The following is a 25,063-nucleotide window of genomic DNA, read 5'->3' as shown; positions in this document are numbered from 1 at the left end:
ATGGCATCGATAGAATTGCTGTCAGCTCTAACAGTGCCAAAACTGAAGGTCCCTCCACATATATTTCAACATCTCAGACTAAACTAACCGACCTATTCTCTATAGGAAAAATGCCGTGAGCTAGGGCTACCTGTTGGGGGAAAGAAGGCAGACTTGATCACGGTAATTGTTTATACTCGGTCTACTAGACTCTATCTAATAAAATATACTCACATGGGAAACCCCCCCAACCAGCGGATACAAAATAAATTATCAGATACCAGTGAAGTTGTCGCTCCGCCAGACGCATCCTTATCTAAACCAGCTCCGAGCACATCCATCGAATCCACTAAGCCAGCGGCGCGTACGAAGGGTTCAATAAAAAGAAAACTATCTCTAGAAAGTCTCGCTTGCACACCAAGTAAGAAGGCTTCAGGGAATAAGAAACAAAGACCATTAAAGGATGTGGAGGTAGCAGATAATGCTCCACCTACCCCGCCACCAGCAACCGCAACAGCACCAGCAGTGAGCACTTCTAAGAGTAATCCTCAAATTGCAGCGCTTCTGAATTCTCGCGAAGACAGCGCTCGAGAAGGGTCGAAAACCACCGGAACAGCTAAGGTAATATTTACCTTAATTAAGGGAAGTCGATGTGAAAGACCTGTATATTGACTTTTATTAGGCAATTCCGCCTACTACCAATCCTATTATCAGCTTGGGCGGAAATCCTAGCCCGTGGAACAGAACACTATCTTCTACACACGATAAAGTCACCACTGGGCAGCCGAAAGATAGCCATAACCAACTGGAAATCAATAGTAGCAAACCCAATCGGGGGAGCTTACATACCGCTACACTTAAACTTAACCCGGTAGCCACTAAAGACCCTGGGAAACACGAGAAGACTGTTACAACGAAAAGAAAGAACGTATTAGCAGTATCTAATCAACGAAAGGGTGATATTTCTTTACCCGCCCAGGGGAGTATTAGAGTGCACCGATCTTCACTAGATACGTTAGGATTTACGAAAGCGGATGGGCGCAGATTCTCTGGATTGTCTATTGTATCTTCATCTGGGGTTAGGTGTCGTAGGGAGGGTGGCCCGGGCGTGGTGGCCCCTGTGGGGATTAGGAAAGCCTCAATTGGCCCAAATGAGGAAGAACCACACCCTAATACCGAGTACGGACAAAATGATATCACGGTTAGGCCATCGGCACGAGGATTCAGAGGACTCAAACCGAGTATCAAAAGTAGTAACTATGTAGCACTCATTGCATTGAATGGAAGGGTTCATAGATATAACTGACTCTAAAAATAATGCAGCTATGGATTCAAATAACGACACTGTTCCAAGTTCTTCATTTACTACCAGTACTCCACCAGCAACTCGAAAGAGTGATAACGAGATTTTAGCATCGATAATTCGTAATCCTCCTCGATACTCCTTTCGAAGAGAAGTTGAAAGAATTTCACTGGTTCTAGCATTAGTGGCGTTTTACAGCTGCTCGTTCGAAGACTCAACCACACCGGGATGTTTTCTGAAGCAGCTTGCCTTGATATCACGGAAATATAGATATGCTTCTACCCTTGCATTTACAAACTTGGTAAAGTTGGAATTCCGTGGCAAGAGGACACAAAATTGGTTTAAAAACAAAGGGATAGACGAAAAGGTGGCAGATATAAGGCCCTGGTACTGGCATCGTGTTTCTGAAAGAGCAAGTATTATTGAGCGGGTTAGGACATCGTGGATGGAAAGAGTCTGGAGATTTCTCGTGCTGGCGTCAGAATCAATAAAGCCGAGCATAGTGGGGAGTTCCAAGCCTGTGAAATTTGGGTTGTGGTTCAATGGGATAAATAAACACTTGATAACCGATCCTGATTTTATCGGTCAGTTTGAAACTTCAATAAGATTCTGGATCCGTCGGTTTTACGTATGGGTAACTAGAAATGGCGGTGGATATCCATTACTACTGCAGGACCTGCGTGATGAAATGGTACAGGACATCCAACCCCTCGTTGAGACCGAGAATCAAGACCTGTGGAGGGTAGTAACAAGATGTGGAGATGTTCATTTTATCGTGGGATTGACAGGTGAGGTTATAGGACGAGTCGAGGTAGACGAATCTATGGAGAGTGGTTTAAACCCGGTGCTTAGGAGAGCCAGGACCAGAATTGGCACAATTATTCGTTCAAGAACCAGAGCTTCTAGACTGTATTCACAGATAAACGAAAGAAAACGCACAAATATAGATAATTTTACCTGGAAGGATCTTAGAGAAGATTGGAAAGAGCATGCTTTAACTCTGGTTTCGCCCTCAACTACTCCCGAAGAACTAAATACCTCGTCAGGAAGGCTTATAGAGTCCGTGTACCGGCCCGATTCAAAGACAGTTTCAAACGGAATCCATGAGTCCATAAAGCTCCCGCACCATCGTGTTCTAGCCGAAAGATGGGTTCTTGCCCAGGTTGAACCTGGTGGCATATCGGGAAAGCCTGTTCTCGATACTATTCACAGCCCCATGCGTAGGAAAGAAAAGTTAGGTCTAGATTTGCAAGCCAAGTTAATAGTTGAAAGCGTTAGATGCTCTGGCGAAAAATGGATCTCTAGCATGAACGGCTATTTGGCTCAAGGTGTGGGGTTCGTACATACACCGGGTATGGGATGGTTTGTCTTAGAGGAGACAGGACAGGTAACACCTCTCCATCAGGTAATAAAATAATAACTAGGGAAGATATATATACTTATCTCTGTGGTCCCCTGACAGAATATTGCACAGGAAGACTATGGTATACAAGGTCTATGGGCTACTGTTCTTGGGGTGAATGAGAACGGGAGTGCGTTGAGTGCGAATGCTCTCGAGGGATTGGCGGAAATGTTCGTTATGAAAGATATGTTGGACTATATGTAGACGCTATCGAGACTAAATTTGGCTTGGTATCATTCATTCAGAATTTGAGACTTAAAGACGGGGTTACAGTCTCAAATTTATATATTGATAGTGCAACTTAAGTGGGCCTATATGAGATTTAGGTATATTGCTCATGAGTTATCACGGTTTAATCTTCCCATGTCACTTTACTGCTACACCAGTCTTTTCCGATTCGATAATATAGTAGACACAGGTTTCAGTACTGACCCTGTGTATATAGGAAGAGTTTTCTGGTGTGTCTTGGTGTTCCTCAATATGCACCTAATGTGTAATCCTTTGAATTCCAACCAGGATCGCTTGCTATTCGTGGCATAAGACCCCCTCTCTCTACAAATAAACCCCAAAGGAATTTTTGATCATATTATGGTTGGTTGATACGGTATTGGTACCAATATGTTGAAGGCCGCCGCCGGTTCTGACATGTGACGAACCGAGTGATATATCATGATTCATTCTCCACTTAATTTGTTAGTACCCTGGTAATCGATCGGAAATAACGATAGGTGCGAGACTTTGGAGGAGACAAGACTAGACCATCCAAAAGTGAATAGAAAAGGTCTTGTAACCGTTTTGAAGAAGCCTCGGGACTTCCTTTCTAGACAAAACATCTATAAATGTGGATTTTCAAAAAAAATAGTATACTATCAGACATCTTACTTGGCACAAATAAGCTCGCTTCAGCCAGATTAAACAGCTTGGAAATTACAAAAACATGCATGACGACTGGCATTGCAAGTCGAAACAAAACTACGCCCGAGTCCCGTCTTTTCTGTTGGTGTTGTGCCCATCACTAAGAGAAAAGGCTCTAAGGTCGGGTGCACGATTGGAAAGATATTCGAATGAGTATTATGTACTATTACAAGTGCCGCCAATTGTGCTAAGGAGCTCGAAATTAAAGACTTGACACCACCCGGCCTTGGAAACGCACGTTTGATTCTATTTTCGGTCGGATTCCAAAACTATTCAATTTTATACCAGATACTTCTCTATAAAAGAACTCACTATTATACAGCAATCTGTTTTTCCTTCATACATATACAAATATCCAAGTAAACACCGCCTGTTTGCCTCACATACATCAATATTCACGAAACATATATATCGATTCCTCATCTCAAAAATGCATAAAATTACCCTCCTTCTCGCGGCCCTTTTTGGCTTCATTCTCCTCCTCACCTCCGGTGCTTCCGCGAAGGATCCGTGCTTCTTCGCACCCGGCTACGCTCCCCCCGTCCACGAGGCCAAAACAGCGCTCTCCAACTACCTCAGAAACTGCAACAACAACAACACCCCGCGTGTCCCCATCATGAATGGAGGCCAGGAAACCTGGGGATGCACCGAGGATTTCGCCGTCTTTGAGAGAGCCGCCATCCGCATCTGCCCATTCACCGACGCTCAGCATAAGAAACCCAGGATCCAGTGGACGTGTGACGAGATCCGTTCTACGGGCGAGGCATTGATCCAGAAGTGTCAGAAGGATGGGCTTGTAGCTGGAAAGATGAGTTTCAGGGACCCGGTCAGAGGCGAAATGAAGATCACCTGGAACTATCTGAAGCCAATGCCACCACACTAAACCGGTTGTTGAGCCTGAGTTTCTCCTTTTTTGATTTCCCTTTTCTTATTACTCGGAGCTGAGGACGTCGGTCGTCTTTTCTATTTAAAGTTAAAGGTTAATTTCGAGTGGAGGAGCAGCTTTATTCCTTGTTTGATAGCATAAATGTACTCAATAAACTTTCTTTTCTTGTCTCTCTATCTTCTGGCAGCCTAATGAATTCGTAAATGTAAATATAAGCACGATGCGCTGCTCTCATGCATCTACTATTTATCAGTGCCAATAGAACTTGCATGAAGTAAAGTGCATCTTTATCTAATCACGTGATTACTTTCGACATGACTTTTGCAAGCGTGATATGTGGATGCAAGTAGACAAGGACACTTTACGACAATCGAGAGACCTATTGCAACCATACAAAATCTCAGAAGTTGCAGCGACGCAAAGTAAGATTCGCACTTACTTTTCGTCTACGAGTGTACTTATGTACGTGTACATCACGAACCAGCATGACAAATTTGCATGTGGAGACCACCGTGTCACGTAGAGACTAACACGAAGCCATGAGACATTCCTATACAGTGAGAATACCACTCGCGTTAGAGAGTTATTCAGGCCCATCGAAACGACTACTTTCCATCTTATTGTTAACTTACCAGGCTCTAACGTATAACGTGGCTTAACATCGACAAAGCCAGTGAATCGAACAAATCACAACTTGAGCAGATACGAGATGGAACTACTTACGCATTACCATAACTCATAAGACATACCGGAAACTCAGAACTGTTTGCTTATGAGGGTCACGAAATAAATTTATGAAGGGACTTGATTGATCACCGCCCAGGCTCCGAGTGAGAGGTTATGATCGTTCCTGCCTCACCTCCGACTTGGTTTCTATCCCCGATAGGTAGTGATATTTAAAATAAAGGTCTGTTATTTAAATACTATCAAATCCGATTAATCTGATCTGATCTTTTAATGAGATCTTTTAACGAGCCTCAGCTACTTGATTAGCGACCACCTGCCAGTCAACTCGATATGGCTTCTACACGGAATATCACTCGTTCAACACGTGCATTTTCTATTCGATAGAGGAGCCCCATCCTAAGCTCATTCAGGCTCTCGCGGCAAATTCCTGTTGTGATTTCTGGCATGACTGTGGGGGAAACATATATGAAAGGACGGGAGCAATGTTTCACATGTTAATAAGGAAATGGTGCAACTCTCAGATCTAGATCTTGGGTAGGAGCTATGGCTTTCTCGGTTTACTATATAACGGCACTACCATCAGCTATTCTTTTGGAAACCATTCCCCAACACCCATCTTCTTGGATCCACGAATCACAACAAGAGTGACCCAACCTTTTCCGGAGAAAAAGCAAGAACGAGTGACACATTGTGACAATCCCAGCCTCCTGATATTGCAGCAAGAATCTCCGGTATCTACTAATTAAACTGCCTTGGTGTTGACTCCTGAGACATTCATTTATCTAGATTGCAGTTCCAAAACCTGGGGAAAGCCTCAAGAAGCTTAAACTAGTGGGCACAGAGAGGAGCTGGGGTAATGCAGGAGCGATAAGCACATAAGCACTGCTTCTTTTTTCCCCAGGCGCACCACTTCGAACACCACTCTTCGGCCAGATTACTCCATAGGGAACGTGGTTGCCCGCCGACGTAATCCTTTGGGCTCTAATTGATTACTGAGAACGGGGCTGTGTTATTATTGCGCATAATATTCCACATGCTCTACCGGAAAATCCTTTTCTTCTTTCAAGCCGACATGCGGTATGTAATCAGGAACAATGTGGTTAGGCCCGAGCACTAAATACATACTCACGACAGGCATGAAGTACCCGAATATTCAGCTGCAAGTTTTTGGTGTATTTTTGACTTCTACTCCAATGGAAATTGCAGATTAGGACGTGCATTTGCGGGTACTTGTTACCTGCTGCGAGTACATGCGCTGTCTCGGATAGACTTGGTTTAGATTTTTAGTCACTAGATTGGCGGCACGGTCCACATTCCCGGGACGGAGGGGTGTTCTCGGGCCACAAAGGCATGTCATGGAGAGGCCTCCGCTCCGGTAAAGAAGGTGCTGTCAGTCAACGCTAAAGATCCCTCTGAGCCGAGAATCCTTAGGATCCATCCAGACCAGCAAGTTCGCCGGTGACGCGTACCAAACGGTGCGCGGCTGGTTTTACGTCAATATCACGAGGAGATTTAACTGGCACTTACGTCTCCAGGCTACCTGCGCTTTGGACCCGAGTGATCCGTTGTGAATCATAACATGCAGTAATCAACACCAAGCGCGAGAATCTTGGGTCTGATCTTATCTACACATCCGACGATACGAAAGTCTATCAAAGCTTGTATTACAGGATAGAGAATTGTTGAGGATAGGAGGTTCCGGAATCGGGAAACTGGAAAGGGCATAGGAGAATCAATTTAAAAATTGATGAGACAATAGAGCTGCTTGAGCCGTGGGTTCACTCGGGTAGTGGGAACCTGGAGGTGATGGTGGCTGCGACGGGTTTTCCAAAGATTGCGGTGGAGTGTGAGGATGGGATGAAGAACAGGGGAAATGATACCTCCTGCACACTCTTGGCAATGCTTGATGCTCATCAGGATAAACTCCAAACCTAACCCTAGATTAAACGTTTGGGTGGGTATGCCACGTCGACGAGTTTATGCCGGTATTTCTCAAGATGATGTATCTGGGGTGATGGAAGGGAAATATCACTCACGACCGCATAGGAAGTGCTGCATATTGAAATAAACGACACGGATCGATGCAGGCAAGTTTCTTTCCCACGAGTACGGGGAAGGGAGCGCTCCTTCCACGTATCGGGGAGCTGCAGTCTCTTATCGGATCTGATAAGATGAAGCGTTGCCTACCCCACAAATTTCAGGCATTTCTCATCCCCCGTGTTGTACGTACAGTTCACCATCTCTTCTTACTGGAGCGCTTATAAATGTTCAACTCAGTCAATCATTGCTCCGTATCAGAAAGCAGCAACCATCGTGAGAGGTTGTGATCGGCTTCGAAAGCAGCCTGCCAGCTGATCATCGTACCACAGGACCTGCAAGAGGGAATATGCCCGTTCCAGAAAACCAATGCAAGGACCCTGTTGTTCCTTGATATGGGGAGAGGGGAGCAAGAGAACAAAGAAAGAAAAAAGTGATCGATGCGTGCAAGCTTTGTACTAAGTGAACAGTTGCATTGAAATTTTGCTTCTCTCTCTTTCCACTCTGCACCCCCTTTGCGAGTGATGTTCGGTGAGGAAGTGCAGGCTGCATTTATGATGATACTTTTCTTCGTTTTCGAAACGAGAGGGAGGGGGAAGAAACTGGGGGATTGATTGAAGCCATCTGCCGGAGGGGTGATGGTCGGAAGAGAAGAAGAAACATCAAATATCGTGTGCTTTACATTTCTCGGCAACGCAACGCGTGCGTGGGTAACGCGATTGATTGCTGCGAGAGCATGCAGGATGATGACAAGGGAGGTGCTAAGCGGGGTGGGTGTGCCCAGGGTGGGTATGTATGAAACACGTAGTCCAGTAGTTGTTGTCCATTTAGAATGTCTCGTTGACCAATGAGTGGCGGTTAGGTCGGTGAAGGAAAAGAGTTGATCGCTATGCGCTGTATGGTCCTCGTTTTTCGACTGTGCAATCCATCACATGCGGTTGAAATTGCCATCTGCGCTATGCGTGCGTAGCAATCGTTCTAAGGTGTTTTTGATGCGAGTGTGTGGCGTGGTATCGAAGTGATGCTGCTGCTGCTGCTGCTGCTGCTTGGACTTGTTCGCTACGGTGCCAATACTTATGCAAGAGGTGAGGAGTAGAGGGGAGCGAATAGATAGAAGGAGTTAGGATAGATAGATAGAGCAGATAGCAGAAGTAGACCTCGTAGGGGGTTGTTCCCTTCTATACTAGGCTCTAGAGTACCTAGAGTGGGTATTACGTCTATGCAGGCAGAGTAGAATTCAGAATGTACCTAGGTAATCCTCCCTCTTCTCGTCTGCTCGTGTGGGGGCCGTTCTCCTTCTTACCCTCCCCTCGCACCCCACAGTTCGCTTCAGTCATGCCCACCACCACCGCCGTTGCATCGGTGCATCAGAATTTCTCACTCGAGGCAGCATCATCAGGGTCCTTTTCTTTTAACTACATCAAGCGATGAACTGCTCTGACAAATCACGTCGCCCAGCAGAACAAGTACAATGCCTGCACAGTACAGTCCGAAAACAAAACAAATCAAATCACAAAAGGAACGATCGCTCTAGGAAAGGAAGGAAGAGAAATAAAAGCAGAAAAAAAAGCAAACCCATCTAGTCCTGTCTGCCCATCAAGGTCCTATCCTATCCGGCCATCCAGTAGTTTTACATACCTGGAGTAGGTAGGCTTCCTTTCCACCACTACCAAATGTCGAAGTCCGCCGGTGGACCTCGTAGGTAGTGTAAAGTAAAAGCGATAGGATATGAAATGATACGATACGATCAATATTGCCAATATTGGCGGGCGCGCCCGGAATCTCCACCACACGCGCGCGCATCTTCAAACTGATTCGCTCCAAAAAATACCACAAATCGGAAATAGTATTGGCCTGATCATCTTTTCCTTCTATCCGGGGGGGCCAAACCAAACTAACTCTATATCAACATCCCTCCTATTGGCCGGCATTAAGAAGAGTAGATCTATAGGTAGGTTAGTACTCTAGGTACAGTAGAGGAGAGTAGTGCGCCGCCGCCGCCGAAAGAGAGCTACATGTATGTATGTAGCTAGTTAAGATGAGGGTTTCTTTCGGAGAAAAAAAAAATTGTGATTTGAAAGTGGGGTTGTTGGAAGCAGGCAGGTAGGCAGGTAGGCAGGCAGGCAGGCAGGCAGGGCCAGTAGATATCATCATCATCAGCATCATCAGCATCACCATCGTGGGACCCAGACTCGTACGGTTGAGTGGTTAGAGTATATATACACGAGCGAGATCTGGTGGAGTTACTCTAGTTGGAGTAGAGTAGAGCAGAGCAGAGTGCCTACTTACAGATTGATACGGGTACATGCGGGTTTCAAACGAGGGAGGGGAGGAGGAGGCGCCGGGCGTTTTTTTTTTTTGCTGCCTTGATTGCCTATCTTTTTTATTTATTTTTGTGCGGTCAGATACCTGGAGTAATAGTAGTAATAGTATGGGATGTGTATGTAGGAATGATATGCCTGCTTGCTTGCCTGCCCTGCTTGCCTGTCTGCTCGGATGCAAGAGTAAAGTAGACTCAGGATGTAGAGATCTTATCAAGGGTCCTGATACAATATGTAGGCAACAAATCGCGATCCACTCTAAAGTTTTTGGCAGCTTCCGGGACCCCTTGTAGTACGTAGTCTCCCTCTCTCTCTAGGCCTCCCGGAGGAGGAGCTACAAGAACTAGTAATAATGGGTCAGAAAGGTCCTCCCATTTCTTTACGTTTTGGGTATGTACAATTACGTAGAGAGGTCATTTGATTTCTCTTCCCTCCTCCCTCTTGAGCTCCTTCAGCGAATGAAAACATCACGAAGACTGGGGCCAAACTAGTTAGAAACCCTTAATGGGGGTTTTTCTCATGCAGGATCGGCGTGCAGGCGCTGTCTATCCCGGTTAGAGTATATCATCAACACCCTCCCCCCCTGGTTGCTTCTTCGGGTGAGTGCGCCTGATAGGGTCGCGAGAAGTTGATATTCGATAGAGTGTAAGGATTGGTACTGTACCTACTGTTCCATACATGTATGCTGTATCGTAACTAACGATCCTCCCCCCCCCCACCATGGACCCCCCCAACGGCCAACGCGCATAGAGTATGTACTTCATACCTTGGTGAGAGACACAGCACACCCCCGAATTAACCAACCATGCGCATACGTGTAAGTATGTGGCCGCCACCGCATGCAGGCTGTATGCCTACCTTCAGTCAGGGTCTTTCTTTTCTCCATCGTACTCACGAGGGGGAGGGGGGTGGGGGGTGGAGGAGAGGAAAAGAAGGCCTATCCTATCCTCCTCCGAAGTTTTGAGACGAGTCCCAGTCACATTAAACCGACCAACCATCCGCATCCAATCCATAACTGCACTGCACCACGCACTTCTTTTTCCCACTCTTGTCCTCTGTTCCTCCCCCCTCTTGCCTTGCCTGACTGTTTGCCCGCTCCTGCTTTGCTCCTGCTCCTGCTTCCGTTCATAACCTCTCCCCGCCACCTTACCTCCCTCCCGTTTCCCTTCGAAACAGACCCTTAAGTACATAACCACCTGCCCACCCCCCTTCCCTTTCGCCATGTCCACACCAACAGCTACTACTACTACCACCACCACCACACCTACAACCACATCAAGACCCTCCACAGCAGGCGCTATCATCAAAGACCTAGTCACCACCACCGCAACTGAGATCGTTGTTGTTCCCCCGCGCCCAAACTCGTCGTGTGCTTGTACCGTTCCAGAACTAGACGACCTTGAAGAAAGCGCTCCCCCGACGGCCCCTATGCTTGATACTGAATCATCGGCAAAGATCGTTGTTCCTAAGCCTCAGCCCGCCGGTGCCTCTACGCTCGATGTAAGTTTTTTTTCCCCTTTGTTTTGTATTCGCTGTTTATACACGGGATATCTGTTTTGGATTTTTTTTTTTGTGAGGCAAAATTCTAACGGTTTGCGTTGCGTGTGCAGCTCGTCCCTCGCCAGCCTTCACCAATGGTCCGTGCCGAAGAACAGGAGCTCAAGGATGCCTACCTTGCCGGCTGTAAGTCAAGTCACACCCCATCCCATCCCTCCAGCCTCCTTCCCAACCCCCTTGCGGGATATCAACGGGATATCAACGGGATCAGACCCCCCCATCCCTGCTATAAATATCCCAGTCTAAAAAAAAAAGAAAAAAGAAAGAAAAAATCATACTAACGTCCCATGCAGTCAAGCACGTTGAGGACTTCTTCGCGAAATTCATCGAGTCGCTAAACTTCTACAAGCGCAAGTCGGCCTCGCTCGAGACCGAGATCGCGGAGCTCAAGGCGGCCAAGGAGGAGCTCGAGGCGAAAGTAAAGGAGCTTGAGGAGCAGCGCGACGAGACAGACAAGCAGCGCGCCGAGCGTGAGAAGTTGAAGGAAGGAAAGGCGATCAACAAGATGCGCAAGCTGATATGGAGCGCCAGTGTTAGCCACAAGAGGAAGAGCTCGACGGAAGGCGTTGTCCCAGTGGTGGCGTCGGTCGAGGCTAAGTAGTTTTATTTAAACTTTCTTTTTCTAGTCTTCTTTCGCTTTTTCTTTCGTTTTTTGCTTTGAGGGTTTGGATGCGGGTTTGCGGGATGTGTGATTTGATGATACCATGATGATGCCCGTGCCCGTGCCCGTGTGTGCGTGTGGGGGTGGTCCTTCGTTGTTTATTTTTTTATATCTTACGTGTGCTTTATGAGCGTGTTCTTTAACGAGCGATTGTTGTTCTTTTTTTTTTTTTATATTAACGGATTTTCTTCTTTTTTACCGGCTGGTTGTCTTCTGTTTTGTTTCTGTGGTTCTATTACTACTATTAACTACTACTACTACCTACTCTACCTACTCTAACCTACTCACGATCAATGACTACCTACTACCTCAATCTCTCTCATATGTCCCTCCTCTCCCTCTTCGCTTCTCTGTTCCTATTACCTACCACTCGCTTTTTGCCCTCTCCTACCTCAGATCTCCTACCTCTCCTACAATACTACTCTACTACAATAGTTAGTTGCTAGTTAGTTAGTCTCTAGTCCCTCAAATCTAAAAATGCGTCAAGCCAAACCAAACCAAACCAAATAAATCCGTCTATTAAAAAAAAAAAAAAAAACCACAAAAATTAAATTTTTTCATCCCAACTTCTCTGTTTACCAGGGGCTGGTCCGAAGCAAGAGCAGGAGGTTGGGTTGTTGTTGTTGAGTGGGGACACTTCTTCTTCTTCAGCCATGTACCGCGCCTCTCCCGTGCGATTCGAGCCGAGCGTGACTTGTACAAGCGAGGCCTAATGCAGGGTAGCGTGCGTAGAGTACCACACCCGCATGTCTTGTCTTGCTTGACGTCACGTCGGGGTGGGGGGGGGGGGGGGGGGGGGCGATTGGGAATCGAGCTGAGCGTGAGCATGAGGGGAAGCTGGGGGGGAGCTCGGAGAGGGAGAGGGGGAGGTGTGCTTTGGTTGGTGGGGGTTTGGGAGGAAGGTGGGTTGGGGAGGTGAGGTGAGGTGAGGTGAGGTTGGGTTGGCTCGGGAAGCTAGTTAGCTAGCTGGAGCTACTCTAGTGGGTATGTAGCTCTTTTTGTTTCAGTTTTTGGTTCATGCGCAGTGGGAAACAGCAGCTACGGTGGAAGTGGAGTGGAAGAGATGGTGTAGAAGATGTAGTAATTATAGCTTTCCCCGACCCGACCCGACCTGACCTTGACCCCGATTCTGGCCTGATAGGCCTAAGCCGGCCGGCCATGGCACCCGCCTCCCCGGCTCGGCGGGCTGGCTCACGTGTATATGTGCGCCACACGTTGCCCGTGTGCAATGATTTTTTGGACCACAAAGTTGGTGTGAAAAAAAATAGAGAGAGAGAGAGAGAGAGAGATATGAAGATGGAGAGAAGGGGGAAGAGACGGGGAGAGAGAGAAAAGTGGAAGAGAGAGAGAGGAAAGGAAAGAGAGATTACGCCCGACGCTAACTAGCACAATTGCAACGTGACAAACATGGCTAAGAGATAGAGAGACAGTAGATAGTGGTGAATCAGACCGGACAGCACTAGCTAAGAGGTAAAGGAAAGACCGCGATGCGATTAAGACGGGGGAGATAACAGTAAGACCAGAACAAGAAGAAGACCATAAAAAGAAGACCAGAAGAAGAGTAGTAGTAGTAGTAGTAGTAGTAGTAGTAGTAGTAGTTAATAAGTGCAAAACACCACACACACAAAAGAAAAGAGAAAAGAGACAGGAAAGAAAGAAAGCAGAGACTAAAAGAGAAAAAAAAAAAGAGCCACCCTCTACCAACCCTCTATCTACTCTATATACCCACTTACCCACCGCACCACCGCACCACCTCCCTCCCTCCCTCCCACCAGCTAACAACACCCCCTCTTCTTCCTCCCCGTCCCATCCCTAAACACATCCCCCCACTGCGCCAGCGCGCTCCTCCCCTTCATACTCCCGCCGCTGCCACCCCCGGCACTCCCGCCCCTCCTCCTCCCCCCCGCATCCACCCACCCGCCGCCATCCCCATACTGAATGCCACTCATCGGATCATCCGGATCCACCTCCCCCAGCTCAATCCTCGTCACAATAATCCCCGCCAGGCGCTCAAACACCTCATCCACCCCCCCACCCGTCAAGGCACTCGTCTCCATCGCCACCGGCACGCCATTCAGATCCGCCCACCGCGCCGCCTCCCCCGCGCTCACCGCCCGCTCCGGCGGCGCCGCATCCACGTCCACCAGCTCCCCCGGCGGCGCCGACAGGTCGCTCTTGTTGCCCACCAGCAGCAGCGCGAGGTTCGGCGACGCGAGCGCACGCGCGTCCGTCAGGAAGGTCGGCAGCGACGCGAACGTCGGGTGGCTGGTGATGTCGTAGACGAGGAGGGCGCCGGCCGCGCCGCGGTAGTAGGAGCGCGTCACGGAGCGGAAGCGTTCTTGGCCGGCGGTGTCCCAGAGTTGCAGCTTGATGCGTTTGCGGCGGGGCCCCGTGCCGACTTTGATGATTTTGCTGGAGAACTCGACGCCGACGGTTTGGGAGGTGAGGACGCGCCCTGGGGGGAGGTTAGTAGGGGTTTTGAGAGAGCTGTGGGGGGCGCATTGTGGGGAGGGAGGGGGAGGGGGAGGGGGAGGGGGAGGGGGAGGGGGGGGGGAGGTACATTCACCGCGGACGAATCGGTGCAGGAGACATGATCTAATTGAGGTGAGGGTTCTGGTTAGCCATCATTCCCTATCATCCCATATCCCATATACCCAAACTCCACCATCCACCCCCCCCCCCCCCGCCCCACCACCCACTCAGCTCCAGCTCCAGCTCCGGGAAACAAACTGCACTTACTTCCCACACCCGCTCGGGCCCAACAACACAATCTTTGCCAGATAGTCATACATACTCCCCAGCTCCTGCCACGCCCACACCTCTATTAGCCCTCTCTCTCACCACCACCACCACCACCACCACCGGCAGGAGACAGAACAGAAACATACCTGGTCCTCCGGCGCCGACTTTGACGACGCCGACGAGGCGCCCGACGCTGCGCGTTGGCGCGGCATTGTGTCGATGTTTCTATCTGTGTGGAGAGGCTGTATGTGAAAGAGTGAGCGAGCGAGAGCGTGTGAGTGAGTGAGTGAGTGTATAGTGGGTGGGAGAAGTGGTGAGGTGTGAAGCGTGGGTGTGAGTGTGAGTGTGTGAGTGAGGGAGGGAGGGAGGGAGGGCAGCAGCAGAGATCTCGGCTGCCACGGTGCCGATGTGTTGGGTCGTGTGTGGCTGGTGGCTGGTGGGTGAGGTGGTGTGGCTGGGTGCGGTGGCAGCTGCGTCATGGGGTTGCACTCGGTGGGGGAGGGGATTGTTTGTGCGTGTTTCTGAGGAGGAGAGTGTTTCTGTGCGATAGCTAGGGCACAGTGATCATTGCCGGGCTACAAACTGCGGATTGCGACAAAGAGCTACAGACTCACTCCTATTAACCTCTACCCAACCACTCGGACAGACACATAGCACTAGCACTCACTGTGTAGCTCTTTCACCAGCCAGGAGCAAACGCACCAAAGCCAGCGCTTTGGGGTATGCAATACCGAGCTCCTTCCTCTATAGCTACCTACCTACCTAGCTACCACCTATAGCCAAGCTAGCTACGACACCACAACAGCGGCGGACCTTCTACGAACAGTCGTTAAATACCAGCTAGCTACGATGCCCTAGGGCCTACCCGCAGCCATTCCCAGCCAATAATAGCTATACAGTAGGCTGGTGCAGCTTCGCTCGCCACAGGCGCGCATCATCCATAGAAACACCCCAAAAGCTATGAAAAACGATAGCCTGTACTGGCCGGAGCCCGGGGTATATCGTTATCTATAACCTCTATAGTAGCTGATACTAGCTTGTAATTAGAACTAGCACTACATAACTAGCAGTACGTAGGGTTATAAACCATTCTATACATGCAGCTATATCAAATCAAACCCCGCCCGCTCTATAGCTATAGAATACCACGATATAGCTATAGTAGCGCTAGCTATAGCTATTACCACCATGTACCCCAGACCTTCACAGCTTGTTACATCTCCTACCCCCCTATCATCCCAATACCAAGTTCATCCAACGGCCCATAACCATGAAAGCGGCAGTCCTAGCTAGCCAAGCAGTGTGTTATCAACACCGTTAATTTGGCGCACCATGGATCCAATCCGCGGCACTACTAAAACGCCCAGGGTAACAGCTCTGCTCCACCATGCATAGAAAGGCCCACAACGTTAGTGGCCGTCTCACAAGGGTCCCCATACATAGAGTGCCGAGCCCGGGGTCAATGACAGGCCAACCGGCCAAGGGTTAGGTTTCACATCCACATTCACATCCACATCCACATCCACATTCACATTCACATTCACATTCACATTCACAACCAACACCAACCAGTGAAGCAAGCAAGCATGAAGCATGCAATGGGGGGAACAACCATGGTACAGTTACAATACAGGATCCAAACAGCCAAGAAACAACACACTATAATATAAGAAAAAAGCCCAACCGACGACCCACAACTCCCCAGCAATTGTTGAATAAAAAAAAAAAAACAGAAACAACCCTACTAACAAGCTTCCCCCCCTTTTTTTTAATATTTTTCTTTTTTTGCGACAAGCTTAATCCTGGGGCCCGTCAATCAAGATCTTGATCCCCTTCCCCTTCTTCTGCTCCTCAAACGCCTTCTCGGCATCCTCAAACTTAAACCTACTCGTGATGAGCTCCTTGACACTCACGGACCCCGCCGCCAGCAGGTCCACGGCAAGCTTGTAGTCGCCCGGCCCGTAGCGGAAGCTGCCCTTCATCGTGATCTCCTTACAGCACATGGCCATGATCGGGAACGAGATCTCGTCGGCGCCCATGCCCGCCTGGACATACGTCCCGCCCGTGCGGACCACATGGATCGCCGTATTGATCGACGGGGCCGCGCCCGACGCATCAATGGCGACATCCGCGCCATAGCCGAGGTCAAACTGCTTAATGATCTCCGCGGCATTGACCTTCGGATCGCGCGAATGCATCGCGTTGAACGTGCCAGTCGCAGCATACGTTTTCGCAAACTCCAACCGCGGCTGCACAATATCCACCATGATGACCTTTACCGCGCCGTGTGCCTTCGCGACGGCAGCGATCAGGAGCCCCACGGGGCCCGCGCCAAACACGACGACGGTGTTGCCCGGCTGGACCTCGGCCTGGCGGACGACGTGGACGCCGACGGCGAGGGGCTCGACGAGCGCGCCCTCGTCGTTCGAGACGTGCGGGGGGAGGCGCACGCAGAGGTCCTCGGGGAGGACGTAGTACTTTGCGAGCGTGCCGTCGTAGGGCGGGGTGGCGGCGAAGCGCATGGACGTGCAGAGGTTGTAGGTGCCGGCTTTGCAGAAGGGGCAGAGGCGGCAGGGGACGCCGGGCTCGAGGGCGACGCGGTCGCCGGCGGTGAGCGTTTTGCAGGCGGGGCCGGTGGAGACGACGGTGCCGGCGGATTCGTGGCCGAGGACCATGGGTGCGGTCAGGATGAAGTCGGCGATGCGGCCGTGTTCCCAGTAGTGGACCTGTTTGTTGGGGTTAGCACTGTGGATGGCAATTGTATATAGAGCGCCGTGATCTCTTGCGTAGATCTGAGCTTGGGAAGACGGGATTTCTCGAGGGGGACTTACATCAGACCCACAGATACCAGTGACATTGACACGGATGAGCACATCGGTGGGGTTCTTGAGCGTTGGGATCGGGCGGTCCTCGATGGTCACGTTCTTGACGGCGTTCAAGATGAACGAGGGGTTCTTTGCGGCCGAGAAGTGGTGTGTTAGCTGCGTGAGACGACGAGAGGCAGAGCATGGATAGCAGGTGCAAGAGGGGTTTACCTCGTGCTTGGCAGCCATTTGTATACGAGTTTTTTTTGACTTGTTTGGGGGAGGGATTGGCTGGAGGGTGAGTGGTTGGGTATCGGGATGGCTATGAGGGACTGAGGACGGACACAGGATGAGGTGCGTGCGAGAAGGGTGGATGGGGGGGGGGGGGGGGTGGAGATGGAGGTGGAGGTGGAGATGGAGATGGAGGTGGAGATGGAGGTGGAGGTGGAGGTGGAGGTGGAGGACTGAGGATGAGGGCTCAAACTTAAACCAAGAAGAGGAGGAGGACAAGAAGATGGAATGCCACGAATGGGAAACAATCTTCTTCCTCTTCTTCGGTAGATCACCGCCAACGCAAAGCGGGGGGAGCTCGAGCTACAGTATCAGCATCACCAATATCGGCTAATATCCATTGCAAATCCCACTACATACATGCATCCAGAGGTCATATGTACTCCCCCTACCCAGCTACAGCCGTGAGAGTGCCTATGTTCTATTGCAAAAGCAATCCACCTCTCTCTGTCTGCCTCTCTCTCTCTTCAGACGATACATGTATGTTTGGTGGGGTGAAGATAGCGTTATCACTTTAGCCTGAATGCCGACACACCCCTAACCCTGGCTAATGAACCGTCATCCCGCTCGCTCTCCAAATCAAAATTAGTCCATGAGCTTAGCAGAAGCGGGAAGGGGGGAGAAGAGCTCTCGCACGCGGCCATTGAGCCTAAACTCTGAAGCTCTAGAAGGGCCGTAAGCTCGGATTGTAGCAATCAATCAATTGACATCAGATGACCCCCCCGGGGCCCCAGGGAGCTTTCTGAAGCATCGTGAAAAACTCTTCTGCATACACGCAGCAACCAACTAAGCCGACGTTCATCCCCCCCCTCAGGATGAACTCGGGTAATGGATATTCTGGGAGAGCCGGACGTCGGGCACTCACGTTAGGCTCAATTCCAAGGCTCTAGCTAGCTCTCTCTCGGGAGCGCATGTAGTATTTAATTTTGGGTGCGCTGCCTGTGCCGGAAGGTTCTGCTGCTCTTCAGTTTCCCGGAATGGTTGTTGGATTCTGCTGCCTGTACGTGGGGATGTGTGGGTATGTGGGTATGTGGGTATGTGGGTATGGGGGTATGTGGGTATGGGGGTATGTGGGTATGGGGCTGGGACTGCAACCGCGAGCGAGTGATGTCTAATGTCTGGCTGGGTGTTGCGCGCACGGATTGGAGAAGGGTGTGGGGTGTGGGGATAACATCAACACAGTGATTATCGCCCAGTGTGATGTGTTTCAAACCCGACACCGCGGTACTGCGACACACACACATTACTACATGTATCTATCTATCTATCTATCTACTCAGTGCCAATGATAGCTATCTAGAACTGCTTCTCTGCTGTTGCCCGTCCACAGAACATCACTCTCGCCCGCCACTGATTGGCCGGCGCGCGTAACCGAAGCGCTCGCGTGCCCCGGCCACAGCACAGACGGCTGCCAGTCAGTCACAATGGCACCAGTGGCAGCTCTCCGCCATCATCATCACCATCACCATCACCACAACCACAACCACCACCACCACCACCACCACCAACCATCACAAACCTATATACCAGCAGCATGTCGCTCTTCTCACTCCTCAACCCAGCAAACATCATCCCCCGCTTCCCGCCGTATCCCGGCCCCTACGCCGTCGGCTCCTTCGAGGTCGAGATCCCCGTGGCGTCGCTGGGCGCCATGACCGGCGTCGCCGAGACCGTCCAGTTCCGCGTCTTCTACCCGACCGAGAAGCCGGCCGAGAGGCCCATATCGGCGCAGCCGGCGAGCAGCTGGTGGGGCAGCAAGTGCGATAAGAAGACCGCCACCGCCGCTGTGGACCCAGCAGCGCAGGAGGAGAAACTCTCAGAGCCGGTGAACCCAGCGACGGGCGGTGCGAAGCCGGTGAGATGGCTGCCGGAGCCGCATCAGAGGGAGTATCTCAGCGCCTATGCACGCTTCCTCGGCGCCAGCTCCGGCTTTGCAGAGATTGTGTCGTGAGTGATTCTGGAAAACAGCCAGCATATAAATGTCTAGTAGCTAAGTGGGTGAGCGATTAACTGGATAGATACGGCGGCCGACTGCTGCACTACATCACCCTCCCCGTGATCGCCGATGCCCCGCTGCTCGCAAAACCACTGGACCACCGCTTCCCAACCATGCTCTTCTCCCACGGCCTCGGCGGCACGCGCCTAGCCTACTCCCACATCTGCGGGTCACTGGCCTCGTACGGCATCGTGGTCGTCGCGCCCGAACACCGCGACGGCAGCGCCCCCGTCAGCTTCGTCAAGTCGCCCGGCGCACCCGAAGCCGAGCTCTCCGGCAGCAAGCCCGAGAGCGGCGAGCCGGGGATCAACGACACCGCCAACACCCCGCCGAAGGATGCGAATGGCAGGTCCCAGGTGGACTACATCACGCACCCCCACCACCCCTCGGAAGAGACCGCGAGCGGGCGCAACGCCCAGCTCGAGATCCGCATGCGCGAGGTCAGCCTGATCTACACGGCGCTGTGCAAGCTCGACCGCGGCATCCTGCCGGCACACTGCAGCATCTCCACCGCCGGCGACGCCGGGAGGGACCTCCTCGGAACGTTTAAAGACCGCCTCGACATCCGCACGCCCGGCCGCCTCATCTGGGCCGGCCACTCGTTCGGCGCATCGACAATGTTCCAGCTCATCAAGACCGTCGCCACCCCGCCCTCCACAAACCCCGACTTTGCCCCCCTCTTCACACCGCCGCCCGCCGACGACGACGTCCTCCCGCTGAAGGCCCAGATCACGCCCGACTCGCCCCTCATGCTCTTGGACCTCTGGTGTCTGCCGCTGCTCGGAAAACGCACCAGCGCCCTCTTCAAGCACCCGCTCCCGCAGATCGCAGCGGATAAGGGCCGCAACGTCCTCGTCGTCATGTCCGAGGAGTTCTGGAAATGGAAAGAGAACCTCAATGGCGTGCGGCGCGTGCTCTCGCATGATCCGGGCCGCAGGCGCGGGACAGAGCACCATAAGTGGTTCGAGCAGTGGGACGAGCACCTCGCGTCGTTGGAGTCGGCGTCGCTGGAGGTCGGCGGCCAGATTGTGGCGCCGCAGGGCGTGACGCCGACGCCGACGAGGCCGGCGAGTGTGGCCGGGAGGGAGCAGCCGAGGTTCTTTTACGCGCTGAGGAGCGCGCATTTGTCGCAGAGTGATTTTGGCGTGCTGTTTCCGAGGGCGATTAGGAAGGCGGAGGGGCCGGAGAGGATATTGGAGCTGAATGTGAGGGCCGCGGTGCAGTGGTTGAGGGATGCGGGGTATGCGGGGGTGTTGGGCGGGTATGAAGAGGAGATGGGTACGGATGAAGCGATTTTTGAGGGTGAGGTGGAGGGGTGGGCGAGGATTGGGTTGGAGGAGGTGGAGGCGGCAGTGGACGGGGTGCAGGAGGGGGTGGTGGAGGGGAAGGACTAGAAGGAGAAGGGGGTGTTGTAGAACCGGTACGGCCGAGTGAGAGGGTGTGAAGGAAGCGTGATGGGCGTTTTTGGTTATTTTTGGATAGTAGAGCGGTATACCACTGCATACAGATGCTCTTATAAACGTGTAGCTATGCAGCATTTATAAATTAAATTATATTTTCATAGATGGTTGTCATTTTTGTCATTGGTGCCGACGTTGTGCTTGTTGTCATGGTCGTTGTCGTTGTCGTTGTCGTTGTCGTTGTCGTTGTCGTTGTCGTTGTTGTAGCTTTGGTTGTGTGTGGTCGCCAAGACATGCAGTATTATCATTACCCCTTATCGTTCCAGCACAGCGCACGCAACCAACACCTACCGCCAGTAGAACCGTGAAATAAAGAAGCCTTGAAGATGGGACGAAGCGATCCCGGCAGTGATATTATGGGTATTTAGGTAGGTATCTCTGGGTGCTGCATCTGCGTGTGGATTTGACTTGGCATTTCATTCATAGGTTCGATAGAATTAACTGGTTGCTGGAAGGTTAGAGTTCTGTGTAAAGCTTATGGCCAAGGGTATCGACTTACTTCAACTGCTCCGGGAACAATTTTACATCGCAAAACACTCTCCCAGCGCCCTCCACATTAATGTACCGTATATAAGCAAAGCCTCTTTCACTGTTTCCAGTATAGAGCTCACTCATTGGCCGGGAGGAGAGAGACGGAGACTTTCCGTTTCCTCTCACGTCTATCTTCCCCTTCTTCTGTGCCCCTTTTAGGCGACTGGCGGTACTATTTCTCGTGGTAGCCTTCAAATGTAAAGTGATCCATGGTACAAGTCAATATGGAAACGGCTCTTTGATCTAAGACACACCGAGTGAGAATTCGTGATGCAGATTCGTGTGAAAGTCATACATATCAGGTGTGAGAAGGGAGTTATGGACGGTGATCTAGGGAGGGTTTTGGGATATTTGGAGGCCTGATGCATACGTGTAAGCCTGAAGCAAAAGGGTAAAAGTTTGAGGTTGGTCATCAACCCTGACGCTTACTGTATTGTTCGGGTGGTGTGTGGCGCCCTGATATCATGGGTCACAGACAGAACCAAAGAGAGCGGGGTGGTGGTTATGTTAGAAGTCTAAGAGTCTAGCCAAGCGGTTATATCCTAGATCTGGATCATGACACCGTAATCTAGGTCTCTATAGCAATGTGTCACATACATGTAGTTAGGTACATATTGTGTTCGCTTGGCACCTACGTGACAAACTGTTCTCATCGTAGTTTTTGGCCGCTAACCTCTCAGTGGTTTGTATGAGATGCGCAGCGGTATTACAATCACGCAGAGCTATGAACTTCACGTATTAGATGTATATAGAGGCAGGAAAGAGATAGATATGGCTTAACTGACCCTGTGGATTCGGCTGTAGCTATAGAAGAGATACATGGTAAATCATTGACATTGGTGCTGTTAGCATATTACATCACAGGTTCCACCACCTCCAAAGATTATCATGCTAGTACAGAATGCATTCTCACTAGTTCCTTACAGGCCAGAAAGCAGAAGGCGGCTTAAGGTTGGCCTTGCGTATAAGAGGGGGCTCGGCAGTGAAGGCAAACGTGTACATACTGTAGACTAGATCAGAGAGACCACTCCCCCTTCGAATTCTCCACCTCCACCACCAACACCCATCATCACCTCTTCATTCAAGTTGTCATTCAAGTTTTCAATCCATCCGTTCATTAATACAGTGTCTAATTCCCGCTTAATCTTCTTTTTCTTCCTGTCTGAGGCCCCATGATCCTATTGGCTTTGGGGGGATCCTGGGCGAAGGTTCGCTGGACACGTACACACAACGCCGTTAACCGGGTGAACAATAAACAACAAACAACAAAGCACTCATGACCGAGAAGCCACCGGTATGCCGGCATATCTATCAGACCACTTTATTTGATTCGAGTATAGGAAACTTCCTCGAGATGCATTTGCGTGTATGTGCACTACTCTGCCCTACCTTATCTCAAGATATCTAATGTCTGCTTGCGTTGCGGATTTGTTTTTACAGTCGGGAGTTCAAACTCATGAATCAAAGCCACCTCACCGCTTGCTATTATTTTATCATGGACTACATGTATGCTCACTCGAAGCGAGGCAAGAAAGCTCCTGGGGCCGACGTGTTCGGTGTGTGAACCGATCCTTATGAGTATCACCCACAGGTTCCTGCACGGATAATAAAACATTGACTATGACAACCAACTACTCAAACCGCCCGGTAGAGGATGAAGCAGGTTTGCCTGAAACACCTTGAGTATGGTTCTGACCGCTTCGTTCGGCGAGCGTAAGCCGGACCGCATTGTGTCTGCATAGGCATCCGATCGATGAGGTCGGCGAGCATGTACCTACGTAGGTACAAAGCTTGTGGCGGCCGACCACTAGCTCGCACCCCACATCCGATGAATAAATTGCGATACGTCAAATCCCCCTTGCCTTTATGCAGGGTGGGTAGCCACATAGGCATGCGGGGAAGTTCTTGTATCAACCGCATATGTACCTACAGGACTGTCGAAGGGGCCGGTCATACCGGACCGGGCAGCTATCGATAAAGAACGTGCAACCCCGCAGTCGGTTTAGTTAATTTCGACCCCACCATCAACTAGCTATGCACCCCGCACGTGAGGTTTCTTTTCTTTTTCTTTGCAACGTCGGCGCGCATTGCATCCCTACCCTAACTGGGCTTGATTAGAATAAATATTCCGATCGGTCAGGTACGGATAGCTGGAGCGATGATTGTAATAGTTATCTGGAGCTGTGAGGGGTATCGCAATTTCCAGGGCAAAGATCATCGGTATATCTGCATAGATTTCTCGGCAGCGCCTCGCCCGAAACCCCTCCTCCGCGGGCCGATGGAAAAAGAGTTGGCAGTGATAACCTGATGTGTTTCCATGTCACGTCGTGGGATAGTTAATTTGCGGCGGGATGGAAGGTAAACCGGATCGCTATACTTTACGCAAGACAACTGGGATTGTGAAGTTGAGACATATCCCGGGACGGATTACATGTGGGGTTGAACGGACAATGTTTCGTGTGTTAAGCATGTTACAACTTACTGTACATCGAAAGGGCATAGCCCCCATTAATGGAATACCGCTAAATCTCGAGTTATTCGGGGGGTTGCCAAGGCAAAAACCTGGGGATCTTCACCTTCAGAAGAAGAAAACAGCGTAGTTTAGCAGGTGGCCTTGGCAACCCACCGAATAACTCGATTTTGCGGTACAGTACGCCTGCCACCGGACACCTTGTGCACAGGTCAGAAAGGGTTAAGACGTGCGGCGATGATGACCGATCGAGTGACACGCTATGATCGACCGAAAGTCATCCTTTCTGATTCAGCATACACCTATATTTGCGTTAATAAAGTGTGTCGGATCAATCTTTCCGGGTTATGCGTGTTGATAAGCAAAGGTTCATAACCTATCACTCGATCAACATCAGCCCGTTCTGATATATACGCAAGTAGCCGCACAAGTAGTAATCAACTATCGATAGTCGGCCCTCGGCGCTTACAACAAACAGTAAGTAATCATAGCCGTGCACGAGATTAACGGCTATCTAGGATTCTTTCCCAGGGTTTACTTGTAAATTAAAGCCACAAGGATAGCGTTGTTTTACTTCCTTAATAACAAACATCTTCCCCTACACTGTCGGGCGTTCTCGGGGGACTAATCAGTCATTGTTTTGATGGGGGGAAACGCCTGTTCCCCTGGATAACTAACTAGCTACATACAAATACATGGAATAAAAAAAATCCAAACACCGGAGCCCAGTCTCCATACAGAAAAAGAACCGTTTCATTCCCTATGTTCCTGCCGTCCAATCATGATCCCAAAAACCAGACGAACGCTGTGCAAATGAAGAAAAAAGAAGAAGAAAGAAAAAAAAGAAGGTAAAGGAGTGGAAGACAGCTAGAATAGACTAACCAGTTACATAACCGTACAGAGCTTACTCGATGTGTACCAACTGTCTTCATTCAGGTATACAGAGAACCAAAAAAGAACAAAAACCAAAAAAAGTCGTGAATAATAATACAAAAAAAAAAAAAAAAAAAACCACTGAAGA

General features: G+C 50.3%; 7 protein-coding genes across 7 annotated transcripts; 5 read left to right on the top strand and 2 right to left on the bottom strand.

Moving 5' to 3' along the window:
- On the top strand, positions 1–2,888 carry H6S33_003440 (uncharacterized protein; the record flags this gene model as incomplete). Its single annotated transcript, XM_044834782.1, has 6 exons — positions 1–48; positions 106–162; positions 235–600; positions 662–1,229; positions 1,303–2,669; positions 2,745–2,888. The coding sequence occupies 6 exons, from the start codon at positions 1–3 to the stop codon at positions 2,886–2,888; spliced, it is 2,550 nt and encodes an 849-aa protein (XP_044691801.1).
- Positions 2,889–4,029: 1,141 nt separating this feature from the next.
- Positions 4,030–4,482, top strand: H6S33_003439 (uncharacterized protein; the record flags this gene model as incomplete). Its single annotated transcript, XM_044834781.1, has 1 exon — positions 4,030–4,482. The coding sequence occupies one exon, from the start codon at positions 4,030–4,032 to the stop codon at positions 4,480–4,482; it is 453 nt and encodes a 150-aa protein (XP_044691800.1).
- Positions 4,483–7,253: 2,771 nt separating this feature from the next.
- H6S33_003438 (uncharacterized protein) lies at positions 7,254–8,305 on the top strand (the record flags this gene model as incomplete). Its single annotated transcript, XM_044834780.1, has 6 exons — positions 7,254–7,259; positions 7,344–7,394; positions 7,450–7,485; positions 7,952–8,002; positions 8,072–8,171; positions 8,229–8,305. 6 exons carry the CDS (start codon positions 7,254–7,256, stop codon positions 8,303–8,305), a joined length of 321 nt encoding a protein of 106 aa, XP_044691799.1.
- Positions 8,306–10,751: 2,446 nt separating this feature from the next.
- H6S33_003437 (uncharacterized protein) lies at positions 10,752–11,688 on the top strand (the record flags this gene model as incomplete). The annotated part of the gene is made up of 3 exons (XM_044834779.1): positions 10,752–11,030; positions 11,141–11,213; positions 11,381–11,688. The coding sequence occupies 3 exons, from the start codon at positions 10,752–10,754 to the stop codon at positions 11,686–11,688; spliced, it is 660 nt and encodes a 219-aa protein (XP_044691798.1).
- A 1,835-nt stretch (positions 11,689–13,523) lies between these two features.
- H6S33_003436 (uncharacterized protein) lies at positions 13,524–14,702 on the bottom strand (the record flags this gene model as incomplete). The annotated part of the gene is made up of 4 exons (XM_044834778.1): positions 13,524–14,203; positions 14,309–14,343; positions 14,488–14,552; positions 14,637–14,702. The coding sequence occupies 4 exons, from the start codon at positions 14,700–14,702 to the stop codon at positions 13,524–13,526; spliced, it is 846 nt and encodes a 281-aa protein (XP_044691797.1).
- A 1,584-nt stretch (positions 14,703–16,286) lies between these two features.
- H6S33_003435 (uncharacterized protein) lies at positions 16,287–17,543 on the bottom strand (the record flags this gene model as incomplete). Its single annotated transcript, XM_044834777.1, has 3 exons — positions 16,287–17,216; positions 17,322–17,444; positions 17,526–17,543. 3 exons carry the CDS (start codon positions 17,541–17,543, stop codon positions 16,287–16,289), a joined length of 1,071 nt encoding a protein of 356 aa, XP_044691796.1.
- A 1,576-nt stretch (positions 17,544–19,119) lies between these two features.
- H6S33_003434 (uncharacterized protein) lies at positions 19,120–20,975 on the top strand (the record flags this gene model as incomplete). Its single annotated transcript, XM_044834776.1, has 2 exons — positions 19,120–19,532; positions 19,604–20,975. 2 exons carry the CDS (start codon positions 19,120–19,122, stop codon positions 20,973–20,975), a joined length of 1,785 nt encoding a protein of 594 aa, XP_044691795.1.
- Between the last annotated feature and the right edge of the window lie 4,088 nt (positions 20,976–25,063).

This window comes from Morchella sextelata (genome assembly GCF_020137385.1).
Source record: "Morchella sextelata strain SCLS chromosome Unknown scls_15, whole genome shotgun sequence".
Classification (NCBI taxonomy): Eukaryota; Fungi; Ascomycota; class Pezizomycetes; order Pezizales; family Morchellaceae; genus Morchella; species Morchella sextelata.
The sequence above is the reverse complement of the archived record's forward strand: the minus strand, read 5'-3'. Positions and strand labels throughout refer to the sequence as shown.